We start from the raw sequence: 15,492 nt of genomic DNA on the forward strand, positions 1-15,492 counted from the left end.
GAGAACTGTCAGAAGTACAGAATGGTCAAACGTACCATGTTTCCCCTCTAACTGGTTACAAGTACTGAGAAGAAATGTGAGCAGTATATTCAAATGTCTGCTTCATAAAAGTGGCCATTTTAATGGATTTTATTATACTGCAGTTTCTATAAATATGGTTTGCATTTTCTTTTATCCTAAAAGAGTTTGACAAGTGTTAAAATTAAATATAAACCAGGAAGAGAAAACACTGCAGTTCAATAAACACGAGAGGTAGTTTTGTTGTGAAGAAAAGTAATTCTGAAAAATACCCTTACCTTAAAGCATTGTTGTTGAAAACTATGTACCATTTCCTAGGGAGAGGAAATCCACTTCAACAACAGGAGTGTCTCATTCCTCAGCCTGAATGTAAACTCAACTAAACAATTTTAAAAATGGACTTTTTGGGTGCTATTTTTCTATGCTTTTCAACTTGGAAATTGTCAGCTGGCCAAAAGCAAATGTTTGTGTGCAGGTCTTTGAAGCAATTAAAAAAAAAAAAAAAGAATTGAGAAAGCTTAATACAAGTTTGCTGTGCTACCAAAGTATAAATACTTATCAGAAACTTCTGAAGTTCACCAAGACAACTGAAATCCCCAAAAGAAGTGCTCTTTGGCTTTCCGAGTTTGAATTCCACTATGTGGTATTCGCAATGAGAAAAACAGCACTGAATAGTAATAATAGTTAGCATTCATTTGAGGGTTTGCTGTGAGCCAGGCGTTACCCTTAGTTTTATATATATATATATTCACTTATCATCATTCAAACCCTGTGAGGTAGGTACTATTATTATTTTACAGATGAAGAGACACAGGTGGAGAGGGGCCAAGCAGCTTTGCCCTGCATCAGTTAATTAAGTGGCAGAGCCAGGATCTGAACCAAAGGAACCCATTCTTCAGTTACAGTTCTTTTTTTTTTTTTTTTTTTTTTTTTTTTTTTTTTTTTTTTTTTTTTTTTTTTTGAGGCGGAGTCTCGCTCTGTCGCCCGGACTGGAGTGCAGTGGCCAGATCTCAGCTCACTGCAAGCTCCGCCTCCCGGGTTTACGCCATTCTCCTGCCTCAGCCTCCCGAGTAGCTGGGACCACAGGCGCCCGCCACCTCGCCCGGCTAGTTTTTTTTGTATTTTTAGTAGAGACGGGGTTTCACCGTGTTAGCCAGGATGGTCTCGATCTCCTGACCTCGTGATCCGCCCGTCTCGGCCTCCCAAAGTGCTGGGATTACAGGCTTGAGCCACCGCGCCCGGCCCAGTTACAGTTCTTGACCTCTAACTCACACCAGCTGCAATCTTAGCTCCAGTCACAATTTAGAATAAAAAATTGAGAGAGAGGGAGGAAGGGAGACAGAGAGAGAGAGAGAGAGAGAGGGAGAGAGAGAGAGAGAGCGCATGTGTGCAACATCCTCACCAGTCCCGTGATATTCTGGGGGGACCTTTTTTTAGAAATGTATTGAATTATTTGATAAATGCTGCATCCTCAGTTGTATGAAAGGGTAGATGACATTTTGACTCAGATATTTGACACCAGATGGATTTTTTTTGTTAAAAGAACACTGTGTAGACAAAGCCAAAAAACAAGCTAATAAATTTTCAGCTTTTGAAAAATTACTGAATTATATTAGAAAAGGTCATTTTTATGTCATAGCTGATCTCTGCCCTCGCCTCAAGGATATAATATGACTGACATATATTATAATTGACATAGATATTTTCGCTGTGTAGGAGGAAGATCCTTACCACACTGAAATGTGTGGTAAGAGGCAGCACTAACAACCATCTTTGTTTTCAGCATTTTGTTTCCTGGCCTCAAAATTACCATCTCTTTTCTTTTCTTATTTTTTTAATTATACTTTAAGTTCCAGGGTACATGTGCATAACATGCAGGTTTGTTACGTATGTATACTTGTGCCATGTTGGTGTGCTGCACCCATCAACTCGTCAGCACCCACCAATTCGTCATTTATATCAGGTATAACTCCCAATGCAATCCCTCCCCCCTCCCCCCTCCCCATGATAGGCCCCGATGTGTGATGTTCCCCTTCCCGAGTCCAAGTGATCTCATTGTTCAGTTCCCACCTATGAGTGAGAACGTGGTATTTGGTTTTCTGTTCTTGTGATAGTTTGCTAAGAATGATGGTTTCCAGCTGCATACATGTCCCTACAAAAGACGCAAACTCATCCTTTTTTATGGCTGCATAATATTCCATGGTGTATATGTGCCACATTTTCTTAATCCAGTCTGTCACAGATGGACATTTGGGTTGATTCCAAGTCTTTGCTATTGTGAATAGTGCCGCAATAAACATACGTGTGCGTGTGTCTTTATAGCAGCATGATTTATAGTCCTTTGGGTATATACCCAGTAGTGGGATGGCTGGGTCATATGGTGCATCTAGTTCTAGATCCCTGAGGAATCGCCATACTGTTTTCCATAATGGTTGAACTAGTTTACAATCCCACCAACAGTGTAAAAGTGTTCCTATTTCTCCACATCCTCTCCAGCACCTGTTGTTTCCTGACTTTTTAATGATTGCCATTCTAACTGGTGTGAGATGGTATCTCATTGTGGTTTTGATTTGCATTTCTCTGATGGCCAGTGATGATGAGCATTTTTTCATGTGTCTGTTGGCTGTATGAATGTCTTCTTTTGAGAAATGTCTGTTCATATCCTTTCCCCACTTTTTGATGGGGTTGTTTGTTTTTTTCTTGTAAATTTGTTTGAGTTCTTTGTAGGTTCTGGATATTAGCCCTTTGTCAGATGAGTAGATTGCAAAAATTTTCTCCCATTCTGTAGGTTGCCTGTTCACTCTGATGGTAGTTTCTTTTGCTGTGCAGAAGCTCTTTAGTTTAATTAGATGCCATTTGTCAACTTTGGCTTTTGCTGCCGTTGCTTTTGGTGTTTTAGACATGAAGTCCTTCCCCATGCCTATGTCCTGAATAGTACTACCTAGGTTTTCTTCTAGGGTTTTTATGGTATTAGGTCTAACATTTAAGTCTCTAATCCATCTTGAACTAATTTCGTATAAGGAGTAAGGAAAGGATCCAGTTTCAGCTTTCTACTTATGGCTAGCCAATTTCCCCAGGACCATTTATTAAATAGGGAATCCTTTCCCCATTTCTTGTTTCTCTCAGGTTTGTCAAAGATCAGATGGCTGTAGATGTGTGGTATTATTTCTGAGGACTCTGTTCTGTTCCATTGGTCTATATCTCTGTTTTGGTACCAGTACCATGCTGTTTTGGTTACTGTAGCCTTGTAGTATAGTTTGAAGTCAGGTAGCGTGATGCCTCCAACTTTGTCCTTCTGACTTAGGATTGTCTTGGCAATGTGGGCTCTTTTTTGGTTCCATATGAACTTTAAAGCAGTTTTTTCCAATTCTGTGAAGAAACTCATTGGTAGCTTGATGGGGATGGCACTGAATCTATAAATAACCTTGGGCAGTATGGCCATTTTCACGATATTGATTCTTCCTATCCATGAGCATGGTATGTTCTTCCATTTGTTTGTGTCCTCTTTTATTTCACTGAGCAGTGGTTTATAGTTCTCCTTGAAGAGGTCCTTTACATCCCTTGTAAGTTGGATTCCTAGGTATTGTATTCTCTTTGAAGCAATTGTGAATGCAAGTTCATTCATGATTTGGTTCTCTGTTTGTCTGTTACTGGTGTATAAGAATGCTTGTGATTTTTGCACATTGCTTTTGTATCCTGAGACTTTGCTGAAGTTGCTTATCAGCTTAAGGAGATTTTGGGCTGAGACAATGGGGTTTTCTAAATATACAATCATGTCATCTGCAAACAGGGACAATTTGACTTCTTCTTTTCCTAACTGGATACCCTTTATTTCTTTCTCTTGCCTGACTGCCCTAGCCAGAACTTCCAACACTATGCTGAATAGGAGTGGTGAGAGAGGGCATCCCTGTCTTGTGCCAGTTTTCAAAGGGAATTTTTCCAGTTTTTGCCCATTCAGTATGACATTGGCTGTGGGTTTGTCATAAATAGCTCTTATTATTTTGAGGTACGTTCCATCAATACCAAATTTATTGAGCGTTTTTAGCATGAAGCGCTGTTGAATTTTGTCAAAAGCCTTTTCTGCATCTATTGAGATAATCATGTGGTTCTTGTCTTTGGTTGTTTATATGCTGGATTACGTTTATTGATTTGCAAATGTTGAACCAGCCTTGCATCCCAGGGATGAAGCCCACTTAATCATGGTAGATAAGCTTTTTGATGTGCTGCTGAATCCGGTTTGCCAGTATTTTATTGAGGATTTTTGCATCGATGTTCATCAGGGATATGGGTCTAAAATTCTCTTTTTTTGTTGTGTCTCTGCCAGGCTTTGGTATCAGGATGATGTTGGCCTCATAAAATGAGTTAGGGAGGATTCCCTCTTTTTCTATTGATTGGAATAGTTTCAGAAGGAATGGTACCAGCTCCTCCTTGTACCTCTGGTAGAATTCCGCTGTGAATCCATCTGGTCCTGGACTTTTTTTGGTTGGTAGGCTATTAATTATTGCCTCAATTTCAGAGCCTGCTATTGGTCTATTCAGGGATTCAACTTCTTCCTGTTTTAATCTTGGAAGAGTGTAAGTGTCCAGGAAATTATCCATTTCTTCTAGATATTCTACTTTATTTGCGTAGAGGTGTTTATAGTATTCTCTGATGGTAGTTTGTATTTCTGTGGGGTCGGTGGTGATATCCCCTTTATCATTTTTTATTGCGTCTATTTGATTCTTCTCTCTTTTCTTCTTTATTAGTCTTGCTAGTGGTCTGTCAATTTTGTTGATTATTTCAAAAAACCAACTCCTGGATTCATTGATTTTTTGGAGGGTTTTTTGTGTCTCTATCCCCTTCAGTTCTGCTCTGATCTTAGTTATTTCTTGCCTTCTGCTAGCTTTTGAATGTGTTTGCTCTTGCTTCTCCAGTTCTTTTAATTGTGATGTTAGAGTGTCCATTTTAGATCTTTCCAGCTTTCTCTTGTGGGCATTTAGTGCTATAAATTTCCCTCTACACACTGCTTTAAATGTGTCCCAGAGATTCTGGTAAGTTGTATCTTTGTTCTCATTGGTTTCAAAGAACATCTTTATTTCTGCCTTCATTTCGTTATGTACCCAGTAGTCATTCAGGAGCAGGTTGTTCAGTTTCCATGTAGATGAGCGGTTTTGATTGAGTTTCTTAGTCCTGAGTTCTAGTTTGATTGCACTGTGGTCTGAGAGACAGTTTGTTATAATTTCTGTTCTTTTACATTTGCTGAGGAGTGCTTTACTTCCAATTATGTGGTCAATTTTGGAATAAGTGCGATGTGGTGCTGAGAAGAATGTATATTCTGTTGATTTGGAGTGGAGAGTTCTATAGATGTCTACTAGGTCCGCTTGGTGCAGAGATGAGTTCAATTCCTGGATATCCTTGTTAACTTTCTGTCTCGTTGATCTGTCTAATGCTGACAGTGGAGTGTTGAAGTCTCCCCATATTATTGTATGGGAGTCTAAGTCTCTTTGTAAGTCTCTAAGGACTTGCTTTATGAATTTGGGTGCTCCTGTATTGGGTGCATATATATTTAGGATAGTGAGCTCTTCCTGTTGAATTGATCCCTTTACCATTATGTAATGGCCTTCTTTGTCTCTTTCGATCTTTGATGGTTTAAAGTCTATTTTATCAGAGACTAGGATTGCAACCCCTGCTTTTTTTTGTCTCCATATCCTTGGTAGATCTTCCTCCATCCCTTTATTTTGAGCCTATGTATGTCTCTGCATGTGAGATGGGTCTCCTGAATACAGCAGACTCATGGGTCTTGACTCTTTATCCAGTTTGCCAGTCTGTGTCTTTTAATTGGAGCATTTAGTCCATTTACATTTAAGGTTAATATTGTTATGTGTGAACTTGATCCTGCCATTATGATATTAACTGGTTATTTTGCTCGTTAGTTGATGCAGTTTCTTCCTAGCCTCGACGGTCTTTACATTTTGGCATGTTTTTGCAATGGCTGGTACCGGTTGTTCCTTTCCATGTTTAGGGCTTCCTTCAGGGTCTCTTGTAAGGCAGGCCTGGTGGTGACAAAATCTCTAAGCATTTGCTTATCTGTAAAGGATTTTATTTCTCCTTCACTGATGAAAGTTAGTTTGGCTGGATATGAAATTCTGGGTTGAAAATTCTTTTCTTTAAGAATGTTGAATATTGGCCCCCACTCTCTTCTGGCTTGTAGAGTTTCTGCCGAGAGATCTGCTGTTAGTCTGATGGGCTTCCCTTTGTGGGTAACCCGACCTTTCTCTCTGGCTGCCCTTAGGATTTTTTCCTTCATTTCAATTTTGGTGAATCTGACAATTATGTGTCTTGGAGTTGCTCTTCTCGAGGAGTATCTTTGTGGCGTTCTCTGTATTTCCTGAATTTGAATGTTGGCCTACCCTACTAGGTTGGGGAAGTTCTCCTGGATGCTATCCTGAAGAGTGTTTTCCAACTTGGTTCCATTTTCCCCCTCACTTTCAGGCACCCCAATCAGACGTAGATTTGGTCTTTTTACATAATCCCATACTTCTTGCAGGCTTTGTTCATTTCTTTTTCTTCTTTTTTCTTTTGGTTTCTCTTCTTGCTTCATTTCATTCATTTGATCCTCAATCGCTGATACTCTTTCTTCCAGTTGATCAAGTCGGTTACTGAAGCTTGTGGATTTGTCACGTATTTCTCGTGTCATGGTTTTCATCTCTGTCATTTCCTTTATGACCTTCTCTGCATTAATTATTCTAGCTATCAATTCTTCCACTCTTTTTTCAAGATTTTTAGTTTCTTTGCGCTGGGTACGTAATTCCTCCTTTAGCTCTGAGAAGTTTGATGGACTGAAGCCTTCTTCTCTCATCTCGTCAAAGTCATTCTCTGACCAGCTTTGATCCATTGCTGGCGATGAGCTGCGCTCCTTTGCAGGGGGAGATGCGCTCTTATTTTTTGAATTTCCAGTTTTTCTGCCCTTTTTCCCCATCTTTGTGGTATTATCTGCCTCTGGTCTTTGATGATGGTGACGTACTGATGGGGTTTTGGTATAGGTGTTCTTCCTGTTTGATAGTTTTCCTTCTAATAGTCAGGACCCTCAGCTGTAGGTCTGTTGGAGATTGCTTGAGGTCCACTCCAGACCCTGTTTGCCTGGGTATCAGCAGCAGAGGTTGCAGAAGATAGAATATTGCTGAACAGTGAGTGTACCTGTCTGATTCTTACTTTGGAAGCTTCCTCTCAGGGGTGTACTCCACCCTGTGAGGTGTGGGGTGTCAGACTGCCTCTAGTGGGGGATGTCTCCCAGTTAGGCTACTCAGGGGTCAGGGACCCACTTGAGCAGGCAGTCTGTCCGTTCTCAGATCTCAACCTCCGTGTTGGGAGATCCACTGCTCTCTTCAAAGCTGTCAGACAGAGTCGTTTCCATCTGCAGAGGTTTCTGATGCTTTTTTTGTTGTTGTTGTTTAGCTGTGCCCTGTCCCCAGAGGTGGATTCTACAGAGACAGGCAGGTTTCCTTGAGCTGCTGTGAGCTCCACCCAGTTCGAGCTTCCCAGCGGCTTTGTTTACCTACTTAAGCCTCAGCAATGGCGGGCGCCCCTCCCCCAGCCTCGCTGCTGCCTTACGGTTAGATCACAGACTGCTGTGTTAGCAATGAGGGAGGCTCCGTGGGCGTGGGACCCTCCCGGCCAGGTGTGGGTATAATCTCCTGGTGTGCCCGTTTGCTTAAAGTGCAGTATTGGGGTGGGAATTACCCGATTTTCCAGGTGTTGTGTGTCTCAGTTCCCCTGGCTAGGAAAAGGGATTCCCTTCCCCCTTGCACTTCCCAGGTGAGGCGATGCCTCGCCCTGCTTCAGCTCTCGCTGGTTGGGCTGCAGCAGCTGACCAGCACCGATTGTCCGGCACTCCCTAGTGAGATGACCCCAGTACCTCAGTTGAAAATGCAGAAGTCACCGGTCTTCTGTGTCGCTCGCGCTGGGAGTTGGAGACTGGAGCTGTTCCTATTTGGCCATCTTGCTCCGCCCCCCCCCCCATAGATGGCGTTTACCATCTCTTTTCAACTCATCCTTATCTCAATTTCATTTCAAAGATTCCAAATACCTGTTGTACTTCAAATAAATTTCCTATTGTATATAGAATGATTATCCAAAGAGCAAGAGAAACTTTGATTTTTACCAACATACAGCAAAGAATTAATGTGAAATAAAGGGAGAAAAAGTGGGGATGAAACGATAGAATATGATTCTATCAAATGTTCTATTATATATTAGTGGAGAAATCACTTTTCTGCTTCATTTTCCTAATATGTAAAATGACCAAATTCTATCAGATGATCTCTAAAATTCTGAAATTCTAGAACTATTTAAATTGAATTATTTTCACAAATTTAAAAATGTGAACATGTTGGAAATATGATTTAAACTAGTGATTTCCAATTCCTCCCCAAGGACGCTCATCAGAGTTTTCTTTCCATTTCTGTACCTCAGACTCACATGAGTATCTGAGAACCAGCAGTTATAGAGTCTATTTTACAAGTTACGTATTGACTTCTGACATTGTCCCATTTAAGCCTTCATCTTTGCCTCTTCTCCTACTTCTAACACCTTGCCCTGTGCCTGACACAGGATAGACAGCCAATATCTCTGGGATGAATAGAGTGAACGAAACTTAAATGTTTAAGAAGGTACCACTCGGGTGTGGTGGCTCACACTTGTAATCCCAGCACTTTGGAAGGCTGAGGCAGGAGGATTACTTGAGCCCTAGAGTTGGAGAGCAGCCTGAGCAACACGGCGAAACCCTGTCTCTACAAAAAAAAGCTGGGTGTGGTGGCGCATGCCTGTAGTCCCAGCTACTTGGAAGGCTGGGATGAGAGAGTCACTTGGCCTTGGGAAGTCAATGCTGCAGTGAGTTGTGATCGTGCCACTGCACTCCAGCCTGGGTGACAAAGCGAAACTCTGTCTCTCAAAAAAAAAAAAAAAAAAGAGAAGATACCAAGATCTCCACTCTTTTTTGTCTTGCTCAGGAGAAGGGCAGTGGGAGCGCAGAAAGGCCGTGTGTTTGCAGCATGCTCGGGTGGCTCAGTGAGTTTCATCTTCATTTTCATTTTCCTATATGAGCCACGTCCTCTGAGCAATAAGAGCCCCCTGACAAGCCGTGAGGTGGACACGACGTACCTCAGCTGTATCCCTGTTGGCATCAGGCAGCGCCATGACCATGAGGTGTAAGGCTTGAAACTGTACTTTGACGTGAGGCCCTCCTAACAAGAAAACAGAAATAGGCATACATTTTAAATAACCCTGATGCATCCCGACAGCATTTCTTGCTAGCATCTGGTGGCACAGGAGGGCTCCTGACAGCTTTTGGTGGTAAAGACTCAGGTTTTGTGCCCAGCAATGTAAATTTCTTCACTTGGACAGGCGCTTCCGTCCATCAAGTTCCTTTTCCCATCCCACCATGCCATTGTTGAGGCAGGTGGCCAACGAGATCCTCAGAATAATTCTGCAGTTGGACAGCACTTCCCTTTCAAAGTACTTTCGCAGACCTTCCCTTCCTTTAATACTATAAATAGAAGTAAAGCTCAATACAAGAGAAAATAAACCTTGCTTCCATATCATGAGGCAGAAAAGTGTAAGTATTAGGAACACAGATTTAGATCCAGGTTTCAATCCTGGTCTACTATTTAGTCGCTGTGTGACCTGGGGCAGCTTATTTAATCCCTGCCGTATCTACTTGATTATCTGTAAAACAGGAATAGCCATTGTACCTACCTCACAGGCTGTTACGAGGATTAAATGAGTTAATATAGGTAGAGTGCTTAAATCAGTACCTGTACATAGTTATCTTTCTACATGTTTGCTCTTTTTTTTTTAATGATCTGTGACACTTATTCTAGATCTTCCATGGACGCTTAGGGAAGGTGACGACTGTAGTTGGATCTTTGGAGATTGTTGAGTATTTTCTTCCTCAACAATGACACAAGATGGCGCCAGAGGGTTGGCATTTATACTCGGGGATTCCGTCCACACAGCTGGAAAATCCACGACCAGCTGTGCTGAAAATTTAGAATACAGCAGAGACTCTCGGCTTTCCTTTGTCCCTCTGTATTCTCTTCAAAATGGTGTCCTGGTGGGGAGTTCCTGGAGGAAAGCATTATATTCAGGAATCTCTGGGGAGTTCTCAAGTTGAAGGAAAATCTATCTCTTTCTATTCAGTGGCTGGAAGGCAGTCAGCTGCCGGTGAAGTTAACTGAGCTGTACAGCAGTGGAAACACTTGTGACAAGCTACTAGGTTACCGGAGCTGTGTGTGCTAGAGTTCAGGAGTGGATGACAAGTGTATACAACCAAGTAATATGGGGAGAGAGGGAGGATCATATTGTGGAAGAAAAATCCACGTGTGGATTTGTAACTTGTATCAAATTTATAATGACACAGGTCCAGGATGTTACTGAAAACAGCAAATACACATTGATGTGAGCTTGCCTGAATAATAGAAACTTTAAGAGCAAGTCTCAGTGCAAAGCGTTTAGGGGCAGATAAGACATTATGTTAGTGCATAAACTGCAGGCTGAGAACAGTCTCTAATCTTCCAACGCAATTAAAAAAAAAAAAAAAAAAAACTCTGGGGGAATAAACCAAGAGACGCAGATATAGGCTTGGGACCACTGTGTTCCCATTAATTTCACAGAAATTATGAAGCTCTTTTAAGATTAAGTTTAATTTTGCAAATATTCCATTTTCATTTTACTTAGGAAACACTGCTTTGTAGTTAATAGTTTTGTAGTTAATTCATTTAATACATCCCCGTCACAAGTATTCCCTTTCCTGAGGTCGTTATTTCCCCAGAAAGTTATTAAGCAAGTAATGAAAGCATCCGAGGCTTGACTGATGAACTACTAGTCCTTAATTTTACAGTCAAGTTTGGGGTCAAGTTTGAAAAGAGAAAGTAATATTAGTGGAAAAGGCTCTGTGTTCTCTGAGCTCCATCTGACGGTATGGACAGGCACAGCTCAAACACACACATGCACTTGTTCACAATCCTCCCCTTCAGAAAATCTTGTTACAACTAGAGCTTACTTAGGTGGCAAAAAGGCCATTATTTCCTGCTGGTAGCAGGCCAGAACTCTGGGCTTCCTGCAGGGTTCGCTGGTATCAAATCAACCACCTGCAATATAGTATTTTTCACTTTCAAAGTTATACGAAGGAATGTGGACTCCTATGTGAACCCTTTCAGGGTACTTCTCAGAACCTCTCCCTTCAGTGAAATGCACTGGCTGCAGTCAGATAGGCAGCAATGATGATGCAGCATGCAGTAAACGTGACACAGAAGGTCATTTGTCTCTGAAAAGTACGTCACACAGCATTTCTGAAAATTACAAAGTCATACAGATTAGGTCTTAAGTGAAGTATTTGGGTAAAAGCACAAAAACTATAAAGTATGTTTTGTAACTGACAGGGAATCATTTGGCACGGTTTGAACATAAGGATTGAATATTTTGGAGGATGAAAATTAATATATTCATATACCCTTCTTAAATATGATTCTCTGAACAGATTCGGAATTAGAGGTTTGAATCCTCCTTACATAATTCAAAATACCAAAAAACAAAAACAAATGAGTGATCCAGAGATGGAAGGCCCTAATTCTGGTATAAATTTCACCCAAATCTCTGGCTGAGCCACAAACCATGTGTGTGGGGTAACACAGCGAAGGACTGAATGACTGAACGGAGAATTGAACTCCTGCCCAAAAGACCACTGGCAATTTGAGTCCAGCCAAGCAAACTGTCTGCTTCAAAGAGCAACAACAGAAAAAGAAACCAAACAACATTCTTTAGAGAAATACTTCAGAATCCATGGTCTTCAAACACTATATTCATAATGTTCGGAATAAGCTTTAAACTTACTTGACATACAAAGTAACAGGAAAGTGTAAGCTACTCTCAGAGAAGACAGAGATCAACCCTGAGATAACCCAGGTGTTGGAACTAGCCAACAAGAATTTTTTTTGTTTGTTTTTTGAGACAGAGTCTTGCTCTGTCACCCAGGCTGGAGTGCAGTGGCGTGATCTCAGCTCACTGCAAGTTCCGCCTCCTGGGTTCACACCATTCTCCTGCCTCAGCCTCCTGAGTAGCTGGGACTACAGGCACTTGCCACCACGCTCGGCTAATTTCTTATATTTTTAGTAGAGATGGTGTTTCACCATGTTAGCCAGGATAGTCTTGATCTCCTGACCTTGTGATCCGCCCACCTCGGCCGCCCAAAGTGCTATGACTACAGGCGTGAGCCACTGCACCTGCTGCCAATTCTGAAGCAGCTATTGTACCTGTGTTCAATGATGTGAAGGAAAATATGATTATAATGCATGAAGAGATAAGTCACGTCAAAAGAAAAACAAAGTATTTTAAAAGCACCAACTGAAAATTCTAGAACTGAAAAAATACAATATCTGAAATAAACATGAATGAAGGAAATTAGCAGCTCTTCTCTCTAAGCAAGTTTTTCTCATAAAATAAAAACAGTAAGCTTACAAAGAAAAGAGATACTAGTCACGGACAGCATGTGAATTAAAGCTTAGAAAACAACTGCCTTGCCTGCCTTATTCTCTTAAGACACAAAAGATTATTTTATGAATCTGGTTTAGTTAAAACATTCAAAGATTTCGAACCTACATATATTTTAGGACAGATTTTGTCATACAACTTAGGATCTATTATTTTCTTTCATTGTAATTTTAATGATTTTGTAGTTGTGGCCAAACTGCAGAAGGTTGTAAACTGGCAGATACAGACATCACCTGTTAAGTCCACACAACTTTTTAAAATTTAAATTAGTGGCGGGGCCAAGTATGGTGGCTCATGTCTATAATCCCAGCACTTTGGAGGGCGAGGTGGGGAGATCACTTGAGGCTAGGAGTTTGAGACGAGCCTGGCCAACATGGCAAAACCCCATCTCTACTAAAAATACAAAAATCAGCCAGGTGTGGTGGTACACACCTGTAATCCCAGCTACTTGGGAGGCTGAGGCAGGAGAATCACTTGAATCCAGGGGGTGGAGGTTGCAGGGAGCCAAGACTGCGCCACTGCACTCCAGCCTGGGCAACAGTGCAAGACTCTGTCTCAAACAAACAAAAAAAATTAGTGGCTGACATTCTCAAATTAGGTTTTCCGATTAAAGCCTGGATTTGGCTCTCAGTCTGCAACAGCAACCATTATCAAGAACCAAGTAGTGGTCAATGTCTCTAGATGGGGTGTGTCCTCTCAGTTTGGACACAGACCTTTTCGGTCCATGTAGAATCAACATTTACTTAGCATGCTCATACATATTTCGACTTCTGACCCCTGAACTCCCCAGGTTAACAGTTAAAGCCCCCACTATGTACCCCCATTCTACTTTTCCAAACGTTTCTCTTGTTACATCCTCCACAATATTCAACCTTTATGCTCAAACCATGCCAAATGATTCCTGTCAATTACGACACACACTTTATAACTTTTGTGCTTTTGCCCACATATTTCACATAAAGGCCTAATCTATATGACTTTGTAATTTTCAGAAACATGATGTGACTTTGTAATTTTCAGAGACAAATGATCTTCTGTGAAGTATTTATTGCATACTGCATCATCAGACCTAGGACCTCAGATTTAAGAAAGGGAGTGATGTCCTATTTTTTGATGCATTACCACACACCAGGCTCTATTCTAAATGACTTCATTCAATATCCATGGCTACCCTGACAAGTAATTATGATCTGTAATTTACAGATGTAGTAACTGAGGCTCAGAAGGTTTGATTGCATGGCTAACAGATGGTTGCACAGGAATCCAAATCTCAAGAGCCTGGTCTTTCTGCAAACCCCTCTGCCTTTTAATGATTATAAAACCCTCTAAACTAGGCTTAAGTATGTAAGTATGTAACTAGGTGACTGTTTGCCATCAAACTTAATATTCCACCAAGCACTGTCAGGACACAGCAAATCTATACATGAGCACAATTGATTCAGCATCTCTCTTCTGCTCTCACTTTATTGACCTTATATCTTAGCGTATTCGCATTTGACGTCTTCCACTTACTTTCCATTAGACTGATGAAGGCAGGTATGTATTCCACAGGGAAGAGAGAGGTGGGTAGTTCTCTGAAAAATGCTTTCAACATTACTGCAGCTTCTCTATGGCACATTTTGTCCCATTTAAATTTATCAGCATTAAACTTGGCATCAAGTTCTTCACGGTATTGCTGTAAATCAAGGAAAACAGTCAATATTCAATGCGTTTTTACCACCTGACCCCATTTTCCCCTTCCAAAACTGTTCTTATATAAAGTATTTTTGTAAACAGACTGGTAAGGTAATGTCTACTAAGAGTAATTTTTTTCAACAGGATTAAGGGAAATCGCTATGTGAGGATGCATTTTTAAAACAATTTTCTAAAATATTTAAAAGATGTTAATCTTGAAATAATTTTCTAATTCTACACAAATATAGAAGTTCTCTACTCTGATCACCATTTCATTTCTGTGGTTTTGGCAGAATACCACTATTCCCACATGATAAATACACTGTTAGATTCTGACAAAGTCTTCGTTCCCCCTATTTCATAATGCCTTCTGCTATCCTCTCTTCTATTTCTAAATTAGATCAAGAAGGTTTGCCTCTTAGCCAGTTCACATACAGAATGAGAAATATCCCAATAAAGTAACTCTGACCTCACTGCAACATGCAAACCTACGACATCTTCCTGGAGCAGTGACAGCAAAGTTTTATTCCAAGACAGACACGTGTCTTCCACATGTTTGCACACTTGCCCAATCCTTCGTAAGGTTTGGAACACTGTGCCAATATTTTTAAAAAAATCTCTAAGCCTCCGTAAGTTCTACTTGGCTTACAAATTTTACATTATTAATTCATCTGATTATCAATGCCACTCAGGCTTCATGTTTCTTTTCAAAAGACAAACTCATTTTTTACTGCTCCTTTGAACTACAAGGTTTACCTATAATGCTAGCAGTTATAGTCAGTCTCCCAGCTGACACTAACTGCTCCATAAAGGATACTTAGAAAGGGAACTCTAAAAGCTCTGTTTCTTTAAGACCTCTGCTTTATTCTCATGAGAAGTCTAATTCTTCTAGCCTTGAGCATGCACAGCCAGAGTCAGTGTGCACATCTGACCTTTTCCTAACAAGGATCAGCTCATTAACCAGCCAGACATAATCACTCTCTTGGCTCCCAGAGCCTGCAAACTGGAGGTCTCTGGCAGCACAAGTTTCTTACAGAGATACACGTGATTATGATGCACCCTCTAACCTCTACTGATAATATCAAAAGGAGATTTTCTTGGCCTGGAGAAGCTTTCAATCTTACAGGAATATTTCAGCTAACCAAGAAACTCCTTGGTGATAAACACACTTTACAAAATCTTAAGCATAAATATAAAGTTCTTTCTAGAATGAAAGAGATAGAGTGGGCTCTGAAAAGAGGAGGATGTATGAGATCTATTCTTTGCCTTGTGGTG

The 15,492-nt window shown here is 40.8% G+C and overlaps 1 protein-coding gene across 1 annotated transcript in view; it reads right to left on the reverse strand.

Moving 5' to 3' along the window:
• ARHGAP28 (Rho GTPase activating protein 28) overlaps nt 1-15,492 on the reverse strand; it is a 201,759-nt gene that overhangs the window by 29,636 nt on the left and 156,631 nt on the right. The window contains exons 11-12 of the mRNA XM_030926081.1: nt 14,056-14,218; nt 9,157-9,239 (exon numbers count right to left, since the gene is read on the reverse strand). Of these exons, the coding sequence (XP_030781941.1) occupies nt 9,157-9,239; nt 14,056-14,218 (246 nt within the window). The remainder of the gene's footprint in view (nt 1-9,156; nt 9,240-14,055; nt 14,219-15,492) is intronic.

This window comes from Rhinopithecus roxellana, chromosome 21 (genome assembly GCF_007565055.1).
Source record: "Rhinopithecus roxellana isolate Shanxi Qingling chromosome 21, ASM756505v1, whole genome shotgun sequence".
Classification (NCBI taxonomy): Eukaryota; Metazoa; Chordata; class Mammalia; order Primates; family Cercopithecidae; genus Rhinopithecus; species Rhinopithecus roxellana.